The 27,038-nt window shown below is 38.4% G+C and overlaps 3 protein-coding genes across 11 annotated transcripts in view; 2 read left to right on the plus strand and 1 right to left on the minus strand.

Moving 5' to 3' along the window:
* The window catches only part of LOC105477406 (zinc finger protein 654), a 78,962-nt gene extending 67,425 nt beyond the window's left edge, over positions 1–11,537 (minus strand). For 3 of the 9 annotated variants that reach the window (XM_071092564.1, XM_071092562.1, XM_024791446.2), the window contains exon 1: positions 11,196–11,534. Coding sequence is in view for 4 of the 9 variants with exons in the window: in XM_024791445.2 (XP_024647213.1) it covers positions 11,196–11,381 (186 nt within the window). In the remaining 5 variants the exon portion in view is untranslated. Of the gene's footprint in view, positions 1–11,195 lie in introns of all 9 variants that reach the window. The other 6 variants (XM_024791445.2, XM_011733881.3, XM_071092561.1 and 3 more) reach the window with 5 other exon arrangements.
* Positions 11,538–11,602: 65 nt separating this feature from the next.
* On the plus strand, positions 11,603–12,621 carry LOC105477407 (uncharacterized). Its single transcript, XM_011733885.2, has 2 exons — positions 11,603–11,883; positions 12,482–12,621. Exons 1-2 carry the CDS (start codon positions 11,651–11,653, stop codon positions 12,564–12,566), a joined length of 318 nt encoding a protein of 105 aa, XP_011732187.2. The 5' UTR covers positions 11,603–11,650; the 3' UTR covers positions 12,567–12,621.
* Positions 12,622–14,627: 2,006 nt separating this feature from the next.
* LOC139355283 (CGG triplet repeat binding protein 1) lies at positions 14,628–18,483 on the plus strand. The gene has a single exon (XM_071092565.1). It carries the CDS (start codon positions 14,628–14,630, stop codon positions 15,129–15,131), a length of 504 nt encoding a protein of 167 aa, XP_070948666.1. The 3' UTR covers positions 15,132–18,483.
* The last annotated feature ends 8,555 nt before the right edge of the window (positions 18,484–27,038 follow it).

Genomic DNA, 27,038 nt, shown 5'->3' on the forward strand with positions numbered 1-27,038 from the left:
AAAATAAATTCTATAATTTGAGAGATTTGTCAAACCACAGTAAGACAGATAAAGGGCAAAAAAGCACATCCATTGTATTTGGGACTGGCAGGATTTCCAGATATTCAAGGTTAAATGTAAATATGGAGAGACTGACAAACTTTAATCATTTATGATAAACATTTAAAACACATCCCATACCCTCCTGCTTTCAAAACACAAGATAATAAACATAAAATAACTTCTACTGGTTTGTAGTCACCATAACTTTTGTATTTTGAGAACTGCTATAATTTGTGTAATATATTACTAAATTATTATATTACAAATATATTATATATACTAAAATACAGTACATTAACAGTCTATAATGTCAACTTTCCAAAGCAGTGGTGAATACAAAAATAACTGAAAGACTCTCCATCTAAGTAGTAGAAAAGTCACTGATGTGAATGTTGAAGCTTGTCAATTATGTAAGACACTGGGGATATAGTGGTAAGCAAACATTGTCCTGTTTTGTGTAGTTAAGTGCGATGAAGAAAAGTTGTAACTGAGCCATTGTTACTATCTCATCTAAGCATATCACATTCAAGTGGGTTGGGGGGTGGACTAAGAGTTGAGAATCACTTTTTTTTTTTTTTTTTAAACAGAGTCTCACTTCGTCACCCAGGCTGAAGTGCAGTGGCACGATCTAGACTCACTGCAACCTCTGCCTCCAGAGTTCAAGTGATTCTCCTGCCTCAGCCTCTCGAGTAACTGGGAATACAGACATGCACCACCATGCCCGACTAATTTTTGTATTTTTAATAGACATGGGGTTTCACCATGTTGGCCAGGCTGGTCTTGAACTCCTGGACTCAGGTAATCTACCTGCCTCGGCCTCCCAAAGTACTGGGATTACAGGTGTAAGCCACTGTGCCTGGCCTGAGAATCACCTCTGATGGGGAACTTCTGCTAGATTGAATTTGATTTTTTCTTCTGTTTCACGTTTATGAACATCTTTAGTTTCTGCTGCCTGGTGTCTTTTCAACAGTGTCCATTCCAATGCTTCCACTCAATCAAAACTGCTTTAGTAAGCTACAGTATATATCAAATATATATGCACAGATGATACAATAGATACCAAATGCTTATTCCTAGATACAATACAATGTATATGTATACTGTAGAGGCTGAGTGCACGGGCTGGCTTTTGACTGTCAAACTGGCTAGGTTACAGTCTGATTATCACATACTAGGTACAGAACTTAGTCACGCCATTTCTTCTGGTCTTAGTTTCCTGACCTATAAAAATGAGAATAATGGCACATAGCTTGTAGGGAAGTGGATTAAATGAGCTAAAACAGGTAAAGGACTTATCACAGTCCCTGATTCATGAAAAGCATTCAAAATGAGTTATATACATATATACAGCATATACATATAGAAACTATTCCCATAATAGCTTTAAGATATTAAAAACATTAACATACACACATCAAATCACTAGGAATAGTATTTATAATATTTCAACTTTAGAGTAACCAAAACATACTAGTTAATGTCAATAAACTCTAGTTGTAGAAATACATATTAACAAACTGTACATATTTTATTAGGACATTATATATGCACACTTATTTTCACAGTACACAGGGCAATTTTGTGCACCTGTCTAATTAATATGTACTGATACAACCACTTCTATTCTCCTTTCACTTCTCTGTACTATGTTTGGCCACAAGTGGAGCCTGAAAATGAACCTGTCTGTCCCTTTCTTTTTCAAAGTTAATTAACTGATTTATCATAGTCTACACCCAATCCTGAATGAATGTAATTCATTTGTTATGCCTTCACCTAGACAAATAAGCACTGATGAACAAAGGTACATACTAGTGGTCACTCTGCATTCACAATGATCAAATTCAAATGGTTCTGTGGGTCAATTCAACATACCTCTCTAATCAGCTACCAACCACCTCCATGTACTCTTAACAAATGAACTTTACTCCTACCACAAAAACTCCTATATAAAGTAACACCCCTCCACTTGTGCTTTCAGTGTTGTCCTTCCTCCCCTTCAGAGGTCTTATAATATAGATAATCCCTTCTTTTGTAGATTCGTAGCTTCCTTTCAAATGGATCATTCTCACTAGATTTTAAGTGTACACAGTTCACACCAATTTACTAAAAGAAAAAAAAGAAAAGAAAATTGTTACCTTCAATCCACAATGCCTCCAGTTACCACCATATCTTTCCTTCTCCTTTATAGGTTATTTACACTTACTGTCTATTCCTTCACCTCCCACTCTTGGAACTATTCCAGCCTGACTCCTGATCCCATCACTACACCAAAACAGCTCTGTTTAGAGTCACCCAAGACTCCATGTTAATTCAACGATTGGATCTCAACAGTTTGCAATGCCAGTTACCATTCACCCCATCCTGAAACATTCTCTTCCCTTGCCTTTTGTGACACCACAGTTCTCTGGGTTTTTGAAACCTCTTTAATCCTTCTCAAACTTTATTTGAAGACTCATTCTTTCCTACTGAGACATTCAATTTTGAGGCTCCTCAAGCTTTAGTTTTAAGGTCCTCTCCTTTTCCTAGTCTATTTTCTCTCCCTATGTGAGCTCATTCACACATATGACTTTGAATACCATCCACACAGCTATGATAACCAGACCTCCCTTTTGAGCTCTAGCTTCTGTTAAATCCAGCTATCTTCAAGATCTCTCCTTGGATGAGGCAAAAGCACCTTAAATTGAACATATCAAACCAAACCAAAGGATCTCAGTAGAGCAGAACTTGCCCAGGTATCCAAATATACATAGTCAAGCCTATTAGATTCCCATTTATAGTATTACATACCTTTTCTTCATAGCACTTACCAAAGTTATAACTGCACACAAAATTGGGCAATGTCTGTTTGCTTACCACTATATCCCCAATGCCTTATATAATTGACAAGCTTCAACCTTCACATTAGTGACTTTTCTACTGCTTAGAGTCTTTAAGTTATTTTTGTATTCACCACTGCTTTGAAAAGTTGACAGTATACAGTGTTAATGTACTGGACTCTAGGATTTCATAAATTATACAATTCAACCTCTCTCAAATTTAGTTTGCCACAATGTCCCACCACCTCCTATCTTTAACATTACATATTAATATACAATTAACGTGTCATTCAATGGGCCAGATTTAATTGATCTTATTTTATTTCTTCACATCTTACCAGACAAATATTTTACTACAGGTTTCGTAAAGTTCTTGTTTTTGTTTATAATTTTTAAGGTATAGTTTAGCACATTTTGGCAGGAAAGCCAGAAAATTCAGTGCCAATCATAACAGTACAAATGGTGTCTTACTTGTGTTTGGTAGAACTGTGAAAAGATGATATAACTAAAAAACTTAAAAGGAATGACTCCATTTAAATATTATTTCCTCCTGCCATTGTATCTACAAAATTAAAATTGAGGTTTTGTTTTTTGTTTTTTACACAGAGTCTCGCTCTGTCACCCAGGCTGAAGATCTCTGCTCACTGCAAACTCCGCCTCCTGGGCATAAGCGATCCTCCCACCTCAGCCTTCCAAGTAGCTGGGACTACAGGTGTGTGCCACCACACCCAGCTAATTTTTTGATTTTTTGTAGAGATAGGGTTTCAACAGGTTGCCCAGGCTGGTCTCAAACTCCTGAGCTCAAGTGATTTGCCTGCCTTGGACTCCCAAAGTGCTGGGATTACAGGTGTGAGCCACTACACTCTGGCCGGGATAGATTTTTTTAAGCAATGTAATGAGTGGTTATTTGGAAAGCAATAATAATCATGTATCTAATGAAAGACTATGTATAAAAAAGTCACTGAGGTTTAGAACCTCATTGGTCATTCTAAAATGATGTTCATAAGTTTAACCAATTCATTTTTTTAAAAAAGCATCTCACATGTTTTGGGGAAACAATTAAAATTTCATCATACTCAAAATAACTTTGCACCTATTTGTACAAAATAACCAATCTAGGGCTAGGCGCGGTGGCTCATGCCTGTAATCCTAGCACCATGGGAGGCTACGGTGGGTGAATCACTTGACCTCAGCAGTTAAGACCAGCCTGCAGCCAGGCCCGGTGGCTCAAGCCTGTAATCCCAGCACTTTGGGAGTTCGAGACAGGCGGATCACGAGGTCAGGAAATCGAGACCATCCTGGCTAACCCGGTGAAACCCCGTCTCTACTAAAAAGTAAAAAAACTAGTATGTTCTCACTCATAGGTGGGAACTGAACAATGAGATCACTTGGACTCGGGAAGGGGAACGTCACACACCGGGGCCTATCATGGGGAGGGGGGAGGGGGGAGGGATTGCATTGGGAGTTATACCTGATGTAAATGACGAGTTGATGGGTGCTGACGAGTTGATGGGTGCAACACAGCAACATGGCACAAGTATACATATGTAACAAACCTGCACGTTATGCACATGTACCCTAGAACTTAAAGTATAATAATAATAAAAAAAATTTAAAAAAAAAAAAAAAAAAAAAAAAACTAGTCGGGCGAGGTGGCCGGCGCCTGTAGTCCCAGCTACTAGGGAGGCTGAGGCAGGAGAATGGCGTAAACCCGGGAGGCGGGCAGTCTCGCCTGGGCAACAGGCAATCAGACTCCGTCTCAAAAAAAAAAAAAAAAGGACCAGCCTGCAGATCATGGTAAAACCTCATCTCTACTAAAACTACAAAAATTTAGCCAGGCACGGTGGTGCATGCCTGTAGTCCCAGCTACTGGGGGTGGGGGCTGGTGGGTGCTGAGAATCACTTTAGCCTGGGACAGGGAGGCTGCAGTGTGCCTAGATGGCAGACACTGCACTCCAGCCTGAGCGACACAGCCAGCCAGACCCTGTCTCAAAAAAAATAGTAATAATAAACAATCTGTGAGGAAGAGAAAATGAAATTTATTTTATATACTTTATTTTTTCTTTGATTATAAAGTAGGTTTAATTTTTTAAAATCTAAAAAATAAACAAATGTAAAAAATAAAATAAAATTCAGCCATAAGCATAACACTACAAAGTTAACAACAATTTGGTATATTTCAGTCTTTTTGTTTACAAAAGTGAAACACCTTTGTCCTGTGTCTTTTCAGTAGTTATACTATAAACAGTTTCTTGTATGAATAAATATTCTTTAAATACATGATTGTTTAGGGAGAAGGGACATAGGATTACATTATATGTACTAACTCCCCTAATAATAGTCATTTAGGTGGTTTTCAATGATTTGCTATTACAAATAATGTCATTATGAAGAATCAGTTCAACTCAACTCTGAAAGTCAACCTATAAAGGCATTAAGGAGCAACAATAACAACAACAACAAAAAATTTAGCTCCCCAAATACAGCCATCAACATGATTCATTTGCTTTGTTTTTTTTTTGTTGTTGTTTTTTTTTTTTTTTTGAGACGGAGTCTCACGCTGTTGCCCAGGCTGGAGTGCAGTGGCGCGATCTCGGCTCACTGCAAGCTCCGCCTCCCGGGTTCCCGCCATTCTCCTGCCTCAGCCTCCTGAGTAGCTGGGACTACAGGCGCCCGCCACCGCGCCCGGCTAATTTTTTGTATTTTTAGTAGAGACGGGGTTTCACTGTGGTCTCGATCTCCTGACCTTGTGATCCGCCCGCCTCGGCCTCCCAAAGTGCTGGGATTACAGGCTTGAGGCACCGCGCCCGGCCTTGAAAACTTTATTTAAAAAGCTAAAATTTTCATTTGCAATTGAGAAATAAAAATAATTTGGCCAAAAGGAACACATAATGTAAATCAATGTAATTAAATTATTTCTAGCTCTGGATATTCACTACAGAATAGATCAGAAAATAGGATACTCTTTTTCAAAAGTAAGTGACTGCAAATTATTTTCAATACTTTTCATCTTTCATACTATTATTTACTGAGCTAGAAAACTGATTTGAGACTTCTAGTTAAATGTGCAGAGAGAACCACATTTACGTCTGATCCTACTTGAAAACTCCACTAAAATGACAGTAAAAATATTTGTGTTTTAAAAGAGCAAAACCCACAGGACAAAGCAATGAAAAAGGAAAGATATCTACAAATGGGTATTGGAAATTAGATGGATGGGTGGTAACTGACTTAATAGACCCAAGAAACTGAAAGCCAAGCCATCAGTAGAGGGAGTTTGGGAACAAGCTAATATGTGCTTGAAAAAACCCCAGAACCCCAGAACATCTCAGGAATTTGAGGCACCACATACCACCAAAAGAAGTGAAAACAGAGTCAGAAACAAAAAGATCAGTTCAAAATCTCCCCCAGGTCCCTCCCCTAACAAAACAATGGAAACTAACTCCTAATTCTCTGAGAGACTGAACATTTGGACACAGAGTAGGAGGAAGGAAGGTGATAAACAAAAACGCCGTATAATCGAAGTGTACATAGTGAACATGCTCAATAGTGAGATCAATAGTGAGACGTAGGTAGTCCCTACGTCCTTCCTGTACTAGGCCAACTGATTCCATCTAAAACAACTAGGGAAAAAATTACTTATAAATATAGAGGTAAACATCAAAACTCAAAAAGTTGCCAGTGATAGCCTCTGGAGAATAAGAAGTAGAAAAGGAAGAGGACAGGACATGACTGCTATTTTTTGTTATAAGCTGTGGCAAAAAGAAAGGAAAAGAAGGAAGCTGGTTGTTTCAATAATATCTATTCTTGTTTTCTTCCATACTGACAGAATCAAAAATCTAGAAAAATTTCCTAACATTCTTTTCAGATGGGGATCAACTCACAAGATGAAAGTGGGTCACTGAGTAGGATTTAGGACAAGTTGTTTTGGTTTACACCATAGAGACAACCAGCTCCTGCCACTGGGAAGTCAGATGTGATAGTTGGGACTCAAGCAACTACCTTGGATCATGTCACAAACTCAGGATGGTAAGACAAGGATGACTGGTAAGAAAGAGCAAATGATAGTATGGCCACTGTACCATCCCTACACTGTCTATTAAAGATTTTTTTACATAAGAAATAAATGCCCACCTTGTTTAAACCAGGTCTCCATTAGCACCAAAATGCAATTCCTGGTATTTAGGCCTTATATGACTTCTTAAAACTATGTACATTAATAAAAATTAAAGATAAAAATAATCCCAATTAATAGCAAGAATTAGTAAAAATGTATTATACCCTAGAAAACTACTTATAGAGCTCTAATAAGTATTATGTAAATCCTATACCAAGACCAAGAAATAAGGATTGTTTCTTCCTGAGACAAATTTTAATTTCTCTAAATTAACAGACATTAGAATGGATTTTATAACACAATGAGACAAACTCTCTTTTCTGTGAATACCATCTCTTAAGGCAGCTATTACAGTGACTGGCCCATAGTCGTTACTTAAAAAGTATTTGAGGATCATTAAAAACTTTGCTGCCATTTATATCAGCATTACACATATAAGGTACCCACTAAGAGTCCCAAAGTAAGGGTACAGCCAAGTTTCGCAACCTCGACACTATGGATATTCCGGACCAGATAATTCTTTGCTGTTAGAGCTATCCTGTGCGTTGTAGGATGTTCAGTAGCATCTCTAGCCTCCATGCACTAGATGTCAGCAGCAAACCTCAATCACGACAATCAAAAGTATCTCCTGACATTGCCAAATATCTCCTAAGGGAAACAAAATCCAAGAACCCCTGCCATAGAGATGTTACGAACCCCTGCCATAATTGTTTTATAAATCATTGTGTTTCACCAGGAGCATTCAGCTTTTCTAGTTAAATAACAGAATTTAAGAATTGTAACATTTCTAAATTTTCTCTCAAGTTTAGTGCAAAACACAAATTATAAGCTACCTACAGATTATCTCTAACGTCCCTCCTGAATCCTCAGAGGATTTTACAAGAGAGAAATACTAATAGCATCTACCTATTTAAGTCTATCTGTGTGCTAGGTACAATACTAAGTACTTTATATTCTTCTCTCTTTTTATATTCATGACATCCTTGTGGCATGAATATTAACCCCATTGTAGTATGAAATAATTTTAAATTATATTTCAATCAACATATCAAAATGGTTCCAGAAATCGTTTTTTATTACTCATTACATTCATTCTGGCACTGTACTAAGAAGTATCTTAACTTCCTTAGTTTACAATCAATTTATAACAAATTCAGTGTATTTGGTGACAAAATAAATTGAATCATTAAAACTTTCAGGAATTAGAAAAGTGTTTACAGCACTCAACAAGTCAGACAATAATAGTCTGCTTCTTGAAATATTGTTTACTACTGTGTCATAATGAAAGAGTACTTTATAAACTTTTCATCCATGATACCAAGTTATTTCCAGTAACTTCTTTTTCCTTTCACAGCACTTGCAAAAAAAAAAAAAAAACCCTCTATAATTGAGGATTTACTTATAATTTCAATCTGCTTTTCAGCAGAAACTGAAGACTGAGTTCAAATCCCAGCATGTCTACATAATGGAAACTAAGACACATTAACTTGCTCAGTCCTCAATTTCAGCTATGTTACTTGCTGTCTGAAGCTTAAGAGTTAGTAGGTCTTCCATAACAGTTACTTTCCCCTACTTTTCATCCTCAAAGCAAATTAAGTATCAGTTAAGGGCCAGTTTTATTTAAGCATTTATTGAGTCAGCTAACAAGGGCCAAGGGAGGATGTGATAGGGCCAGTCCAACATTACACTGTATCTTCTGTTTTACTTTTCCTTATGGTAAAAGACACAAAAACCGCTCTGGAAAAGAAGTGTTCCTTCCTCTCTCCCTTTGCCCACACAACTAACTGCCAAGAAATTTTGATTCATATTTCCCTCTAAAAAGAGGAAGATAAACCAGAGCCTTTCTTTGAAACACCACTAGGCTGTCTGTATAATTCATGTATTTAGTTAACTGTCACATACCCCAGCTGCACAATATCCATTTCATTACTCATGAATAAGTCATTCACTAATAAATACAAATTATTATACTTAATATTAGCGTCAGTAAGTGTCAGAAAACCAAATTTTTAAAAAGAAATCTTCGACTAGGAATTAGATTAAATAATCCCCTGCTTCCCTTACTGACAAATGAAGCAATTACTATGGCAGAATTTTATTTCTGGTACATACAAGTCAAATTAATAAAGGAATATTTTATTCCATCCAAAAGCTTTAATATGAAAAAGGACTTCACAAAGCTCACCTGCAAAGTAAAATCAGGACAGAACCTCAGAGCATATCTATCAGTAATCCAGAGTATTATAAAATATGTAAAGTTTCAGGTAATAAACTATGTTTCAGGTAAAAGTTGGTAACATGAAAGTATGTCAGTCTAACATAATTTAGCAATAGAAAATAAACGTTCATTAAGTTCTTCCTGTTTTATTTCCTTGGATATACAGGAGGTAGGGAAGTCATAAAGTAGTCAACTTCATTTGTTCTTAATATGTTGTACTGTCACTATTCAGTCACTGTGTTTTCAGGCTAAATTTGTCATTTATTTTAAAATTTTAGTTGCTCATTATTGATATAAAAAGCAAAACAAAAAAATTAAATAAATTTTCAGCCCCTGAATATATTAAAAATATAAATTGTATCCTAATCTTCAGAAGTTTACAATTCCTATAGATACAAAATCTACCAATAGCGTAGTTCCTAGATGTAAAAGGTATGGTTAGAAAAAACAAGTGCTCTGAAAACAAGACACTGAATGCCAATTTTCAAAATAAAAGTGAATGCCAATTATCAAAATAAAAATACATTTTCAAGAAAGTCATTAAATAGCAATGCCAAAGAAACTGACACACCCTTCAAACCAACTTCTTTATGACACTGGGGGAAAACATGAATTCAAAAGGCAATTTAAATTAAAGCATTAAAAACTTACCTGAAAAATATCAACTCCATCCTTTTTCTTTCAGTGCTTATAAGGGAATTCTTACAAGCTTTCCCTTACAAGCATTGAAAGAAATTCCGTACCAGCATTGAAAGAAATGTCAGCAAACATGATGCCCACTTCTCATTAACTTTATTTCCTACTTGTTATCAGAATGAAATTAATAGCTACCTGATTCAAACCCTTCACCTATTTATTTAACTATTATTCGTCTTTGACACAGAGTAACTTGTTCAAGGTAGTAATTTCTGCCAGGAGATGGTGGAGCCAGAATCTGAACCCTGTACGTCCAAAATAATAGATACATTTTAAAAGGGATGGGATGGAAAAGGAGCAGTTAAATTTTTTTTTTCCCAAAATAGCTTGCAAAAAAAGACTGTTGTGAATGGGAACAAACCGTTTAACTTATAAATGCAAGTAGATGAGAATTCAGAGTACTCAAACTTTACCTCTAAACAAGTAGGGGTATATTTGCCATATTTGATTACAAACACTTTGAACAACATCAAACCCCTGTGACGATCGACTGAGTAAATAATTTAATGTCACCATTCAGACACTGTATTTTACAGGCTAAATAAAATAAATTATAAATTGAAGGTGAGGGAGATTGGTAATGTTAACCGGAGCAAGAGTTTAAGGAAAATTGCTTTCATTATGAGCAGTTAATTAGAAAAGAGTGCGTGTGTCAAGGGAAGGAGGTTAAAAAAGAAAAAAAAAAAATGACAATCACACTGCCTTAACGCACCCTCTGTCCGAAAAAAGTAACTAAATCACCGTGGGTCAGCGTCTACGCCAACTGGAGAGCCGGCCCAGCGAGATCTTGTGAGGGGATGACAGGAGACCCTAGAAGAGGGTGAACAGTGGCAGTGACAGGAAAGATGGCATGTCTCCCATCCCGGAAAAAAGGGGAGAACACGGGGGGCAATCGGCGGAGAGGGGAAGGCAGAAAATGTTTCCAGAGGTGCCAAATGAGGTGAGAAAGACCAGGCAGGGTAGGAAACATAAGAAAGGCGGGACTCTGGGGCAGGAAGGTCTCTTTGGGGTAGGGACGGCATGTCAGGACAGAGCTTTCCGGACAGCCGACCTTCCTTCTTTCCAGCCCCTCCATTCCCGACAAACTCTCACTTTCTCAGCAACCCTAAGCCCGTGGGTCACCCTCGCCTTGCTCCCCGCCCCCCACCCCAAGCCGGATAGGTGGAGGAGGGAGCTTCAGCCTCACCCTCCTTGTTGGGGAGGAGCGGGCACTGGACATAGACCACATTCATGGACGAGAAGGCCAGGAGACGCAGAGAGGCCCAGGACCCGGGTGACAAGTCGGGGCGGCCAACGGGCGCCTCACCTGACAGAAGCGTCGGCAGTAATCCCGACTGCTGATCCCGACGCCGCCGCCGCAGTTGCTGCTGCCAGCGCCGCCTCTGCCGTCGCCCGCAGCTCTAAGCCCCACAGGGCCCAGCGGGGACTCCACAATGGCCACAAGCTCTTCTCCGAGGCGTTCGGCCTCTTGATCGCTCTCTTCCTCCGCCATGAGGCTCTCGCCGCCCAGCGCGTACCAGCCCCTGCGCCGCCGCCGCTGTAGCTGCCTAGGCTAACCTCCTCCTCCTCTCTAGTTCCCTCCCCCTTCCCTCCTCCCTAGCCGGACAGGGGCCTCTCGGCTGGGCTCTACTTCCGGCTCCGCCCACCCACGCCCCCAGTTTTCACTGGAAAACGCAAGCTGCCAATCATGCCCATGCCCGCCCTTCTACTCCTATTGGTGAAATCAGCAGTCCGTTTGATAGACCGGCCGACTGTTGGTCAATGCTGCTCGGCGGTTGCTGGGGACCGCCTACGGGCTCTGCCATAGGCGGTGCAGGCGGACGGGGCGCGGCGGGGGACACGGCGGCCGCCGCGGGGCTCGATCGGGCAACGGCGGCGACGGCGGCAGCGACGGATCTTCCTCCTCTCTTATTCCCTTGCTCCTCCTTTTTCCTTCTCTTTTCCTTTCCGGCCGGGCCTCGTCCACTTTCCTTAACGGCGGCCTCGATCCTACGGTACCAAGGAGCTAGGGAGGCCGAGGGTGGGCCCAGCCGTTGGTGCGGGCTCTGGGCCCGGGGCCTTCCGTCCTGAAGCTGGAACCGGGGGCGGGGCCGGGGCACAGTTGTCGGCGGGAGGAAGAGGGAGGAGACGGGAAGCCTGACAGCGGCCGCCTCCGCCAGGCGCCTGCCGCCGCCTCCCTTGAGACTGCCGCCAACTCGGCTGTCGAGTTCCCGGGCCCACAGCTGGGATCTGGGACTCGGCCCTGCCCGGCTAGCGGGGTCGGGACGGCGGGGCGCCGGCGTGCTGGGCTCGGCGCCCGAGGTGGGAGCCCAGACATCGGGAACGTCCCGCGCCCCGCCTCTCCCGCGCCCCCGCCCGAACCCTGAGGCCTGGGGAGCGGGAGGAGGTGCCAAGCGGGCGGACCACGGAGGAGGACATGGGAGGGGAAGTGTTAGGGTAAACGCTGGGATCGGGTTTGTAGTGTGGAGTTACCTATAAAGTGGTTTTAGAAACACCTTCGTAGTGGCAGTTGTTGACGTTCTTGTTCATCTTTTCAGTCGCCCTCCTTTCGTCCCCCATTTTTTCCTTCCATTTGTTTTTCGTGTTTTACAGTAAAGGCATGACTTCCTGGCACAGCAGGGAAAATCGGGTGCAAGCCCAGAAACTATTTCCCCCCCACCACTTGTTGAAAAACTGATTTGAAGGCATCTCCGGGGTTGAACAAACGGAAAGTGCCAGGATTTGATGCGTCTCTGGTTTTGCTCTGGAGACCCTTCCCTGCTAAGTATCAAGACGAAAAAAACTGGAAACTAATCCGGTAAACATTTAAACTTGAAAACTTATGATGAGTTTTATTTTGATCTAGTAAACGATTTGCTTTTTCTCTTTTGTTGGCTAATTCCTGCACTTTTTAATTTCTTCATCTGTTGAAAATGTCTTTATCTTCTACTGAAAACACTTTTGTTCTATGGGTGTGTAAACTCGAGCATCCTCTACTGGGTGGAAATTTGCCTCTGCAGTAACACAAACAGACTTTTTGAAATTACAAACACATTGGAAAGTATAGGCCTTTCACATTAGCACAAATGTTTGAGCGTTTTATGCTATAAAGAATTACATGCTTATTGTTTTTGAAATCCAAATGTTTAAAGATACAAGACTTTTTACGTAGAAAGTAAGATTTACGCATTACGGGGCACAAATATTTAATATTTCCCACAACTAGGTTAGAACCGTTAATCATAATTGGTACTGATTTGTCGGGGGAGTGTAAAACACATACTATTTACTTAGAATATAAACGTGTAATGGTAAGTATTAGGTAGGAATCATAGCTGTCTTCTCTGCCGTTGCAAACCTGTAGCCTAACACAATATTTGGCAAATGAGAGCTATGCAATTTAAAAAAAAAAAAAGTGGAAAAAATAAAAGTAAATCTATTAAAACCTATACTTTGTCGTACTTTTCAGAATTTCTGTGGAATGTTTAATCTTCTGTGTCCATGAATGTCTGATACGTTGGCAAATAAAGTTCTTTTGAAACAGAGTTCATGTTACCCAGCTATTCTCTAGTATGTATTCATTGAATACTCCATCGTTTCTGATTGCACTTATAAAGCATAATTCTTCAGAGCACACTTAGAATTATTTCTCTATCATATTTGTGCAGACAGAATTCCATCTTGAATTTTATCAAATTCACTTTAACTTCTTAAGTCTTGGTTATTGTAAGAGCCCAAAGGTATGGCCAGGGAACAATTAAGACTTGATGATTTGTCACCTACCAAAATATGTTCATTATCTAAAGGTTTCAATCCCCATAAGGCTGTGATGTTGGTATTTAGTGCAGTGCTCATAAAAGTGTGTTACTATTGTAAATTGAGAAATTATTAGGCTGCTTCTAGATTAAATATAAATACTTGGACAAATAGTGAAGGTACTCACTTTTTCCATCAAATTTTAATTGAGGTTCTGCTGTATACTAGACACTATGTTCTTGATTTTGTTCTTACTAGTTAATAAGTGAAGTAAATGTTAAATGTAATTACTAATTTTAATGGGAAAAGGAAACAAAAAAGTATTGGAGAAATAAGACTGCATATCGTAACACCTTTTAGAAAACAGACGTATACATGCATTACAAAATAACTTACTTTGAACTGTGTATTTTGGATTTACAATTTAATGTCATTGTTGCTGTTAAATTTTTTTTTGTGGTTTTTACTCAGAACAGTTTTGGAAATTATATTCATCTTCATATAGAATTATGGCAGTTTTTAGGCCCACCTGTTTGAAAAACTTTGTCCACAGTTTTCTAAACTCAGTTGTCCCAGAATTGTGACAGGAAAGAAACTCTTTTGAACTTGAATACATATCTAAATTGGATGAGATTAATACAATTTATATCCTGAATGTAATTTATATCCTAAATGTTGACCTGTTATTAGGTTTCCCTAAATAATAGTGACATCTGGGATAGTTTGAGTTCTTTCTTTATAGTCTAATTTATTTGAATTTCATAAAAATCAAGGACTAGACCTGATTGCTACTGCTTAGTAACTTGTTCTAGTTTTGCCTTTCCTTATATATTTCAGGTAAGCTAAGATTAATAGACACACAGTCTACTAATTTAAGTTGTTTTGAAGTATTTAATCTTAAAGTGTTTATATACTGCCTTTTATTGTTCCAGAATGAACTGTTGTTATAATACTTATCTTTGTTTCTTTTGTCTTGAAAGAACCATATTTATTTAGAGTCAGAATGGAGCGATTTGTAGTAACAGCACCACCTGCTCGAAACCGTTCTAAGACTGCTCTGTATGTGACTCCCCTGGATCGAGTCACTGAGTTTGGAGGCGAGCTGCATGAGGATGGAGGAAAACTCTTCTGCACTTCTTGCAATGTGGTTCTGAATCATGTTCGCAAGTCTGCCATTAGTGACCACCTCAAGTCAAAGACTCACACCAAGAGGAAGGCAGAATTTGAAGAGCAGAATGTGAGAAAGAAGCAGAGGCCCCTGACTGCATCTCTTCAGTGCAACAGCACTGCGCAAACAGAGAAAGTCAGTGTTATCCAGGACTTTGTGAAAATGTGCCTGGAAGCCAACATCCCGCTTGAGAAGGCTGATCACCCAGCAGTCCGTGCTTTCCTATCTCGCCATGTGAAGAATGGAGGCTCCATACCTAAGTCAGACCAGCTACGGAGAGCATATCTTCCTGATGGATATGAGAATGAGAATCAACTCCTCAACTCACAAGATTGTTGACTAGGAGGTTACCACCATTGTGATCAAGATAAATGTGGAGTATTAAAGTTATGTGTTGATTGTGTGGTTCATTTTTGTATTTATTTCATTTAAAATCATGTGACGCAGAATAGTTTTGCAATGTGTATATAGTTGCAGGCAAAATAAAAACAAAACACCTCACTGCAAAACTTATTGTTAATTTTAGTCACCAATGGTATAAAGCAAAACCTAGGTTTAGAGTGTGCTAGGATACCTGAAACCTGATGGTTATCTTTAAAATTAATGGTTTTTCTCCTGAAATGTTTGTGCATGGAAGAACTGCCCTGCTTTTTTACCCTGTTGCCATGTATGATTATTCCTTGTAAGATTACTTAATTACTTGGATTGAAGACTAGCCTATTGAAGCTGCTGCCAGGCAACACCACTTAACAGTAACTTATAGGAATTATTTTCTTTAGAGGATCCTCTTCAAAAAGGAAGGGATAGTGGAAAACTGTTCTTATATCTTCAGATCCCTAGCAGAAATGACTGTTTATTTCAAACTACGTTTTACTTGTATATGATGTAGTTACCTTTACTATCTTTCAATTGCATACTTCCCCTGCCCCCACTTTAAAGGCTTATTGTTGTGTTTTGTAGCAGCTTCAAGTGACCAAAAGACTAAAATCTTTCAATGTCGATGCCAAAAGCCAAGGGGAATTTTGCAGTGACAAGATTTTAGTCTCTTACTATGAATACTAATTTCAAACCATAGCTTTCATTTTAAGCATCATCTTGCATTTGCAAACCTTTTTCTATGTCTTGCTGTTAAAAGACTTCAATGTTGGCATTTTTATTTAAATATGTTATGGTTGAGTTTTCTCTTTTTTATAGAGAATTAGTAATGATTTTCTTGGCTGACAGATCAGATAAAATTACTTTCTATTCATTTTTCTATACAACTTTATGAGTTTATTTAGGTGAATAGACTAGAAACAAGTTTACTTTATCTGCTTTGCCTCCGGTGGTACAAGGTTTTTAACATGGATGGTAAACAATTGTCTAGAAATTCTGGCAGGTTTTTTGTAGTGGAGATCTGGCAGTATCCTGCATAACTGTTGGGGTGAGGAAATTGTTCTCTTAAAGATCAACCATGTTCAGGAAATGATCTCTGTTTGAACCTCACTGTCCTGTAAGGTTATCCAAGTAGCTTAGCCTAGCTAAGTTCTATCAGAGACCCAAATTATATTTTTTGAAAATTTAACAGCTGGAAACTTGGACTAGAGCTTTAATAAGAAATCTTAAATTATTTGAAATTCAAGTTAAAAATACTTATGAGATATATTTCTATTACAAAGCAGTGACAAATGATGCCCTATGTGACTTGGAGATATCTTTGACTTTTACCACAAATCTTCATTTATAAAAGAAAAAGCCAAAGTGAAAAAAAGTTAGATTGTGTATTCTTCAGTAACAGCTTTCCATGTCTTAAGATTTTTTTACAGACTTAAGTTTCTAATTCAGGTTGTCAAACTGGCCATTTAACTTCAGAGATTTGCTTTGTTTTCATTAAAAAATAAGCCTGCCACCAAAACAAATCACTTATCAAAATGTGAACTGTTTTCCTTATGTTCAGTTATGTTAAAGTAGTATAATAAATGCATGCCTAGAGTAGTGCTCTCATTGATGAAGCACGTGTATGAGGAGACCAGCAGCAAAACAGAACCATATGTGTTTTGCATTTACTTCCTCTAGAAAAGAATTTGCAGGCAACCATGTTTAATTTGAACTATCCAAGATGGTAGATTTTAGAAGCTAGGAATAATTGAGTTTTATAGCACTATTTTCAGAATACAAAAAGTTAGATATACAATCATTCTGTTTTTTGAAATTCCATGTGATTGAAACTGCTCCCTATTATTTGGGTATTCATTTGCACTAATGGCAAAATGTGATGGCAGATCAGCTTTGAGAGTGGTCCTAAGCAGTAAACTGGATGATGTTACATTAGAAAAACATCAATAATTCATATTTAAGTTTCTAGTAGTTACTACTGATTTGATAATCACTTAAATTTTATTTATCTTAATGTATTTTTCAGACTCCTAATTCCCACATTCACTGTACCTAGGGGCCTGGTCCATTCTGTTAGGATTATATCCTCTCCTTAGAAATGTTTTCCATCTTGTTGTGGGGATTTGGTATTAATGTTTCTTCATTGATTATGAAACTTTTGTTCCCTGAAACTAATTGACTTTGTCTAAAGTTAAAGAAATAAGGCAGAATGATTGTTGTAGCCTGCTCAAACTGATACAAGTCCCTGAAACCATGATTGGCATATGTCAGATAACAAATGAGGATGTCTAAGAGGCATACGCTGCTTTGGAGGTGTAGTGAACGTGTGTACAGAAGTTTTCAATCTTAACTATATAGTGTTAGTGTGATGCTATACTATTGGAAAAATAGCAACTTTTTTCTATTTTATAAGTTGTATGCATAAACATAAGATTTGTAATGTTTCATTTATAAACTGCCTTCTTCAACACATGTTAATAGTGTTTTCTCAAAGTATTGATAGTATGTCTTCCAGAATTTCACGATATGCTTACAGTAAATAGTTCCTAGCTTGTTGAAATGTTAAATTCTTTGTTGGCTTTCTTTTTGATTCTGTGGGGGTGTATAACAAGCCTGAAGGACATTGTAATCATTTCTTACAGGGTGAAAATTTAGAAAGATTGTGTATGAGAGCCTATATAGTTGTTTTATCCATTATCATCTTTGATTAAGACTTAAAAAAAATGCTATTTCCAGTTAATGCATTTGGCCCTATTGAATTTTCAGGGACCAGAAAACATTAAAGAAAAAGTTCTGCATCTTGTAATGGTAACCAATTAAGCTTGAGATTGTTCTGAAAGTATCAGTTGCTTTAAAACTGTTGTAAGTGCAGTTGGCAAGATCTCCAAGCTGAAACTTCCATGTTAAAATTTTGCCTGTAAGAATTTGCACATGAATGTTAATGGAAAACACAAAATAAAACTTAAGATAGCCCAAAACAAAAGCCACAAACAGTTCATCATTTGGTGCTTAGTCTTTGTAAGGGCTCTCTATTGTATGACTTACCCCAGCTACCATTAAGTGACAAATCACCTTAAAACATGTTCATTTGATTCATAACAAGGAAGATTGGGTCTATGATTTTATTGCAACTCTTAGCCTAAAATAAATTGTTTTCGCTTCTGGTCAGCACTGATTAAAATGTGAATAGTGAAGTGGCTATCCTAAACTGGTTTATCTCAACCCATACTATCATAGATTTCTTAGGTAAATACAAATCTTATCTAGTGGTATTCTACTTGTATTCAGAATACTGTATTAAAATTTTACTATTTCATTTTTGTATTCCGTGCTTATTTTTTGCTCACGCATGTATGCTTAGTATAAACGTGTCACTTCTAAAGTTTTGTCTCTTTTAGAAATAAATTTCCGAAAAATTGTTTCAAAAGATTTTGAAAGCACATTTTGTTTTGTGAGTCAATGACAAATATATTTCCTGATTCCAAAACAGCAGAATCTTATTGAGTTATTTTTCTACTAGTTATAGCTCCCTTTTATAATATTAGTCATTAAACTCAATGTAAAAGTATAAAATCTGTCAAGTCAGATTCACATCATAGCTACAGATACCCCTTTTGCTCCCAAATTATATAGAGAGTATTTAAGCTTAATCATTGCTTTTAATTGGAAATATTTGTTTGTTTTTTTTTTTTTTTTACTTTTGGAAGTATTAGTTATTAAAGGACCTAATCTGTAGGTTTCACTGTTATATCCTCATTACCACTTGTAACAAAAAATGCATACAAATCAAAAATATTTCAATTTTACATCATTTTGAGGGAAAACCTGCTACTAATCACTTCTGTTTGGCAAAAAGGCAGTTTTTATTTTTTTCTGGACTCAAAATGGCAGAAAAGGGCTTAAGTCAATAGTTCTGCTTCCAGTTTATTATTTATTTATTTGTTTGTTTGTTTATTTTTGAGATGAAGTCTCGCTCTTGTCCCCCAGGCTGGAGTGCAATGGCGCAATCTCAGCTCACTGCAACTTCAACCTCTCGGGTTCAAGCGATTCTCCTGCCTCAGCCTCCTGAGTAGCTGGGATTACAGCCATGTGCCACCACGCCTGGCTAATTTTTGTATTTTTAGTAGAGACAGGGTTTCACCATATTGGCCAGGCTGGTCTCGAACTCCTGACCTCAGGTGATCCGCCCACCTTGGCCTCCCAAAGTGCTGGGATTACAAACGTGAGCTGCCGCTCCCGGCCCTGCATTTAATATTACCAAACCATGAGAGTTCTGTCTTCACTTTTCCTAAAGTGTCTCACCACAACCTTTATTAAATGTAAACCTATTGAATGTGCCTCTGAGTCTTATAAGTTTCTCTTTTTTTCCCCCATTTATGTGTGAATTAAGTTGAATTATGTACCTGTGATAGGTCATGATGCAAGGATACTTCTGGGATCAGACTAGCTAACCCTAGCACTGTGGAAAGCTAAAAAGCTAAAACTAGGAAGTAGAACAAGACTTTGATGTGATGTGTGATTTGCATCATATGAATAACATCACTTCTTTTTTTTTTTTTTTTTGAGACGGAGTCTCGCTCTGTAGCCCAGGCTGGAGTGCAGTGGCCGGATCTCAGCTCACTGCAAGCTCCGCCTCCCGGGTTCACGCCATTCTCCGGCCTCAGCCTCCCGAGTAGCTGGGACTACAGGCGCCCGCCACCTCGCCCAGCTAGTTTTTGTATTTCTTAGTAGAGACGGGGTTTCACCGTGTTAGCCAGGATGGTCTCCATCTCCTGACCTCGTGATCCGCCCATCTCGGCCTTCCAAAGTGCTGGGATTACAGGCTTGAGCCACCGCGCCCGGCCGAATAACATCACTTCTAACGAATTACCCTTCCCATATGTTACTTGCTTTCAATTGTTTTTATGTATACTATTTAGAGTGAATGCTTCTTAGCTCTTCCTTGCTTAAATGTTGGAATCAGATCATTTGAAAGCCCGTGTCCTCAAGCTCTTGGCCAAATTTGAATAATATGCAATCAACTGGTATTTACTGAATCTCTGTCTCTGACACTAGCCACCGGGGGATACAGCAGAAAAAATAATAATCCCAGCCCTTAATGAGCATGCATTCTAGTTAAGAGTCATTGTTATCATATAGTGACCCTGGGGGTTGGGGTGATTAGAGAGGTCTTTGTTTTTTCTAGGCAGCTCCTTTAAGCATTCATCATGAAACTTGTTGCCAGTAAATAGTTATCACTGGTTCATCTGGATTCTCATTTTGTATAGGAAGGGCAATAAAAGTTCAAAATTTGCAGATTTTTTTAAAAGGTCTGCCTCTCCTTTGAAAAGCTGGTAGTCTATATAATCCATAAAATAATAGTTTTCAGAATCTGTTAGGTGATGTAAGTGACCAATTTAAATGCTTGTAAAGTAAGAACCTGCCACAGACACTTTACTGAAATACAGTAAGGCACTTCATTGAATATTTGATATCAAGATAGTCACTGGTGTATCTATTGACACATTAATGATTATCATAATTCAGTCGTCTGAGTTAGTATGTATATTAGATTATATAGTCTCCAAACCTTTGTTTTTTTTGTTTTTTTTTTTTTGAGACGAGTCTCGCTCTGTCGCCCAGGCTGGAGTGCAGTGACTCGATCTGGGCTCACTGCAAGCTCCTCCTCCCGGGTTCACGCCATTCTCCTGCCTCAGCCTCTGGAGTAGCTGGGACTACAGGCGCCGCCACGACGCCCAGCTAATTTTTTGTACTTTTTAGTAGAGACGGGGTTTCACCATGTTGGCCAGGATGGTCTCGATCTCCTGACCTCGTGATCCACCCAGCTTGGCCTCCCAAAGTGCTGGGATAACAGGCGTGAGCCACCGCGCCTGGCCTCTCCAAACTTTTAAAATATAACAGGAATCGGTGTGTAATAGACTAGGTTTTTATATCCCTTTTTCCTTTTTGAATGTTTTTCTTTTTACCGTGCTTAGGTAGTACCTATTCAATAGTAATAATGATGATAATAATGACAATTTTATGTATTTTTAATCTAGTAAATTCTACTTTTTTGTTTGTTTGTTTTTTTGAGACGGAGTCTCACTCTGTCGCCCAGGCTGGAGTGCAGTGGTACGATCCCGGCTCACTGTAATTTCTGCCTGTGCCTCCTGAGTAGCTGGGACTACAGGCGTGCGCCACCTTGCCTGGCTAATTTTTTGTAGTTTTAGTAGAGATGGGGTCTCACTGTGTTAGCCAGGATAGTCCGGATCTCCTGACCTTGTGATCTGCCCACCTCAGCCTCCCAAAGGGCAAATTCTACTTTTATGAATATATCCTACAGAAATAAAATAGCAATATATAAAGATATATGTAAAAGGAAGTTCATTTTAATATAGTAGTAAACAACTACAAATATTCTGAATGTCCCTCAGTAGGACAGTGGTCAAAACATTATAACACATCTATGCTATGAGCTGTTTAAGTGACCTAAAATTATGGATCAGAAGAGATGTCTACAGTAATTGCTAGCTTAAAAAATTACAGTGTATTTTCTCACTTTTGAAAAAAATAGAACAAGGCTATATAAGTGCAATATACTTGTACCAGATGAGCAGACACACGCCGAATGTTAAAATCACAGGCAAGTTGTGACACTAAATGGGGCAGGGGGGAGAATATTCATCTGCCTTTTTATACATTCTTGTATGGTTGACTTATTTAAACCAATTATATATTATTTTTGTCACACACAAAATATAAGGTAGACTTTTATTGAAACCTGTTCACACAATAGTGATATCCAAACTGTAAAGAATAGCAATATGACATAATTCATCTACCTTATTAATGAAAATATTAAATCATTTTAATTCTTTAATTTTCATGTAAGAATTTTAATTGATGAGCAAATATTCATTTATTTAATTATTATTATTTTTTTGAGATGGTATCTCACTCTGTCCCCAGGCTGGAGTGCGGTGGTGCGACCTCGGCTCACTGCAACCTCCTCCTCCCGGGTTCAAGCGATTCTCCTGCCTCAGCCTCCTGAGTAGTTGGGATTACAAGCATGTGCCACCATGTCCAGCTAATTTTTGTATTTTTAGTAGAGATGGGGTTTCACCATGTTGGCCAGGATGGTCTCGATCTGACCTCATGATCCGCCCTCCTTGACCTTCCAAAGTGCTGGGATTACAGTCGTGAGCCGCTGCGCCCTGCCTAGCAAGTATTTTTAAGTATCTTTTTTGAATTCTTTTATAAAATTAAGTTGCACCTTTAAAAAGTTAAGGCATCATTATTTTTTCCAAGTCATTCATTTCTAAGCAGGTAATTGGGGAGCAGGGTCAGTTTCAAAGCTATGACTTTATTATCCCTGCATCTTTACTCTAAAAGTAGCCTATGCCTTCTAGATGTTTACAGTAATTGTATAAATTACTCCACTCTGCTTTAATAATGCCTATAACAAACATAAATTTAACCACTACTAAAACCCTGTAGATAGGTTTCAAAATCTGCTAGTTAATGGGAATAAGATCAATGGCATACATATCATCAGGTGATTCTTTACAACTTACAATTTCTATATGCCACCTTAATTTTCTTTTTCAGAAAATCAGTATCAGATAAGGATTGGAACTTCATACCTGGTAATCATTTGTCATCTTCCTCTCCAGGAAGATTGCTAATTCAGAATGTACAGTCCTTTGAGTGTTGTTTTCTGCTGAGGGATCACCTAGCATCTCCTTGCTTAGTGATAAAATACTAGTTCCTTTACTACTCAGTGTAGTAGTGGTAATATAACACAGTCAAGGTGCCTTCTTTCCTTATACGAATGGCCATCCGTTCTTAATCTTTCTTTCCTATATTACTTTCTTCTTTCTCTCCTAATGGCTCCTCCTCTCCCTTGCAGATTCTAAATGCTGCCCCTTTGGCCCAAACTTTTAGGTACATCCACGAAATGAAGCAGATTTTTGTAATTCAGTCTTCAAATATTGCCAGAATGCTGCATCTAGTATCTTCATCAAGACATACATGCTCATGTCTCTGGATTCTACATGTCTATAGAAACATATTTTACAATAAAATTTTTTGCCACTATTGTTAGTCAGTTAACCTTTAACTCATGAGGTGAATAGTAGTGTCTGTCACCTTGACTTTTGTGTCTGTTAACTGCTATTAACCATGAAGCTAATGCTATATATATATAAGTGTGTGTGTGCGATCAATTTATTGTTTCCTTAAGGCTATATAAAGTACCAATGTGTTAGCATTAGCTTGTTTTAGTCTGTTTTCACACTGCTATAAAGAACTGCCCAAGACTGTGTAATTTATAAAGAAAAGAGGTTTAATCAACCCAGAGTTCGGTATGGCTGGGGAGGTCTCAAGAAACGTACAATCATGGCAGAAGAGGAAGCAGGCACATCTTACATGGCAGCAAGCAAGAGAGAGCATATGAAGGAGGAACTGTCAAACACTTGTAAAACCATCAGATCTTGTGAGAACTCACTCATTGTCATGAGAAGAACATGGGAAAAACCACTCCCATGATCCAAGCACCTCCCTCCCTCAACATGTGGAGATTACAGGTCCCTCCTTTGACATGTAGGGATTATAAATTGACATGAGATGTGGGTGGGGACACAGAGCCAAACCATATCAATGCCACATTTAGGAAAGAACTAACATTTACAAATATGTTTTAAAATTATATTCAGCATATCTTGGTATCATTTTATTTGCATCTGTATTCTTTTTAGATTTGATATTTTTGCTAAAACAATAGGTGCACACAGTTCTGATTATAAGTCATTTAGCATTATCTGATTTTTTAAACTGTGTGCACATCTTGTTTTAGCAAAAATATCAGATAAAAAAATCAGATAATGCTAAATGACTTATAATCAGTAATCCCTGCCTCCCCATTCACCTGTTTTAAACTCATTTTGCTATTTCTTCTGATACTTACTTTCACTTTTTATTTCCTTCCTTTTAGAGATGGGTCCCTGTGCTCTGTCACCCAAGCTGGAATACAGTGGCACAATGATAGCTCACTGTAGCCTTGAGCTCCTGGGCTCAAGGGATCCTCCCACCTCAGCCTCCTAAGTAGCTGGGGCTACAGGCAGATGCCACCATGCTTAGCTAATTTTTAAAATATTGTGTACATATACACAATATGGGGGATCTTGGTTTGTTGCCCAGGCTTGTCTCAAACTCCTGACTTCAAGCTGTCTTTCTGCCTCTCTCTCCAAAAGTACTGGGATTACAGGCATGGGCCACTGCACCCGGACTTACTTTCATAGTTTTAAATAATATGCTTATACTACCATTTTTGAATTATCAGTTTTACACATGATGCTTAAAATGAAGATTTTGTTCTCTTTCTACTATTATCATCCCACATTTTTCTCACTATAGGATTTTTATGTAGTTAAAATCAGTAGGCAGTATTTCAGTTTTTATGGCCATGTAAATGATTGCTCACCATCGAACCAAGTAGTACACTGTGATTTTTTTCCCGTCTCCTATAATTTTTCTTAAATCTAATAATTTTATCTTTTTTCCCTTTGTTCTGCATTCTATTTTCTCCAAATACATCAATAGATATGGCAAACACCTATAAATAATCTTTCCAAACACTAATATATGTCAATTAAACTATAAATTCCTTTTTTTCTTTCCTGAGGCCCCCTGTCTCCTTCTTTCCTCCTGCTTATAATTCTGAACTTAGTTTCCTCCAAGTCTAATACAGTGGTTATCCTGGGATGTCTTTTGCTTTACTGCTTTTCTGGCTAGTTCCTTCCTTTTCTGTATCCCAGATCCTATGCCTTGCTTAATCCATTGCTTGGCATAAGCATATCCTCCAAAAGCTTCCTGAGAAAGACCCCGAAGGGATATTTCTTAATATCTGGTGTGACTGAAAATAGCTTCATTATTCCCTCATGATTCATTAAAAGTTTGGCTAAGTGGACCGAAAATAATTTTCTTTCATAATATGAAGGCATTGCTCCATCAACATAAATCACAGTGCCCTATTTGGTGTTTTGGTATCTAGAGTTGTATTATGAAGTATAGTGCTTTTCTCAATATTGTTTGTAAATATATAGTGTGATTTTATATTATATTTATCATATGAATATTAACCACCTCAGAAAGAGCAAAGCAGAGATAGCCCAGGATGACTGCTGCATTAGACCTGCAGAAATGTAAGTTCAGATTGGAGAAAGAGTAAAGAGGCCTGAGAAGAGAGATCTTCAGAAAAATAAATGTAATATATATTATGTTATATTGTATTATCGCTTTGATAATATACTCTCCTACACTAACTTTATCCTGCTTTGAATTTGTAAGACATCTTTATTCTTTTCAGAACATTTACTTTTATAGGATCCCATTTTAGGTCTATGATTACAATATATTCTGTTATCTCTCTGTGACTATTACAATTTTCTCTTTTTTTTTGGAGACAGAGTTTCACCCTTCCACCCAGGCTGGAGTGTAGTGGCACGATCTCGGCTCACTGCAACCTCTGCTTTCCGGTTTCAAGCGATTATCTTGCCTCAGCCTCCCGAGTAGCTGGGATTACAGGTGCCTACCACCACACCCAGCTAATTTTTGTATTTTTAGTAGAGATGGGGCTTCACCATGTTGGCCAGGCTGGTCTATAACTCCTGACCTTGCGATCTGCCCACTTCAGCCTCCCAAAGTGCTGGGATTACAGGCATGAGTCACTGTGCGCAGACAACTATTATAATTTTTTAAAGCTTTCTTCTACTTCTGCATCATCTCTGTTTCCTCTATTTCTGACTGCTTGTTTAGTCTGTCTCTTTCCTATTAGAAACATTGTATTTTCCACACACAGCCTCATTACGACTTTTCCTGTGTACCAAATACCTTAATAACTGAGAAGAAATTCATAGTAGCCTTAAAAGGAACGAAAGGAACCGATGAGCAGATAAGATATCTTGAGGAATTTCTGGACAAGGGAAAGGTTGATTTACGGATGATGAAAAGTAGATTGTATTGAATTGATTGAGAAGCAAAAGAGCAGAGAAAATCCAAAGCTCAAAATGCTTCAAAGAAAAACACTTTCTGAAAAAACCACTTCTGAATTCAGAGCAGATTCAGAAAAATGGCAAATGAAACTGAACAAAAATGAAGAGGAGGAGATGTTGTCGCTGAATAATCATCAGGGTGAATGATTATACAGTGTCTTACTATTCTTCTTACATATGCTAAACAGAAGGTAGCACTGTTTAATTGTTTAAGAGTAGAATATAAAACCTATAAACTACATTATAATAAAATGAACTGCTTATTATCACTAGTATGCCTTCCGTTATAACATAGAAAGGCCTAGAAAACATTATTCCAAAGAGGAATTTGTGATGTCTAGACTACTGTCAATGAAAGAAAAGAGGCAAGTATCTGCCCAGCTCCTAAGTGCAGCAAACTCCTTTACTATCTGTGATGATTAACTTTATGTGTCAACTTGCCATGGGTGTCTGGATATTGGTCAAACATTATTTAGGGGTATGTCTATGAGGGTGTTTTGGATGAGATTAACACTTGAATCTGAAGATTGAGTAAAGCAGATTGCCCTCCCTAATGTGCAGGGTTGGGGGCCCATTCAATCAGATGAAGGCCTGAATAGAATAAAAAGACTGACCCTTCCGAAAGTAAGGGAGAGTCTTCTACCACCTGACTGCCTTGTGCTGGGACGTTGGTTTCTTCCTGCCTTCAAAATCAAACTGAAACATTGGCTCTTCCTGGGTCTTCAGCCTATCAGCAATTGGAATGAAGCCACATGATTGGTTTGCCTGGTTTTCAGGCTCACGGAAATGATACCACCAACTCTTCTGTGTCTCCAGCTTGCTGACTGCACCTCTTGGGACC

This window comes from Macaca nemestrina, chromosome 2 (assembly GCF_043159975.1).
Source record: "Macaca nemestrina isolate mMacNem1 chromosome 2, mMacNem.hap1, whole genome shotgun sequence".
In the NCBI taxonomy this organism is placed as follows: Eukaryota; Metazoa; Chordata; class Mammalia; order Primates; family Cercopithecidae; genus Macaca; species Macaca nemestrina.

Bases quoted from the DNA above. Each gene is read 5' to 3' on its own strand.
- LOC105477407 (XM_011733885.2), top strand. From the start codon at position 11,651: ATGCTGCTCGGCGGTTGCTGGGGACCGCCTACGGGCTCTGCCATAGGC. The intron at 11,884-12,481 runs GTACCAAGGAGC...CGTGTTTTACAG, and splicing joins ACGGCGGCCTCGATCCTACG to TAAAGGCATGACTTCCTGGC.
- LOC139355283 (XM_071092565.1), top strand. From the start codon at position 14,628: ATGGAGCGATTTGTAGTAACAGCACCACCTGCTCGAAACCGTTCTAAG.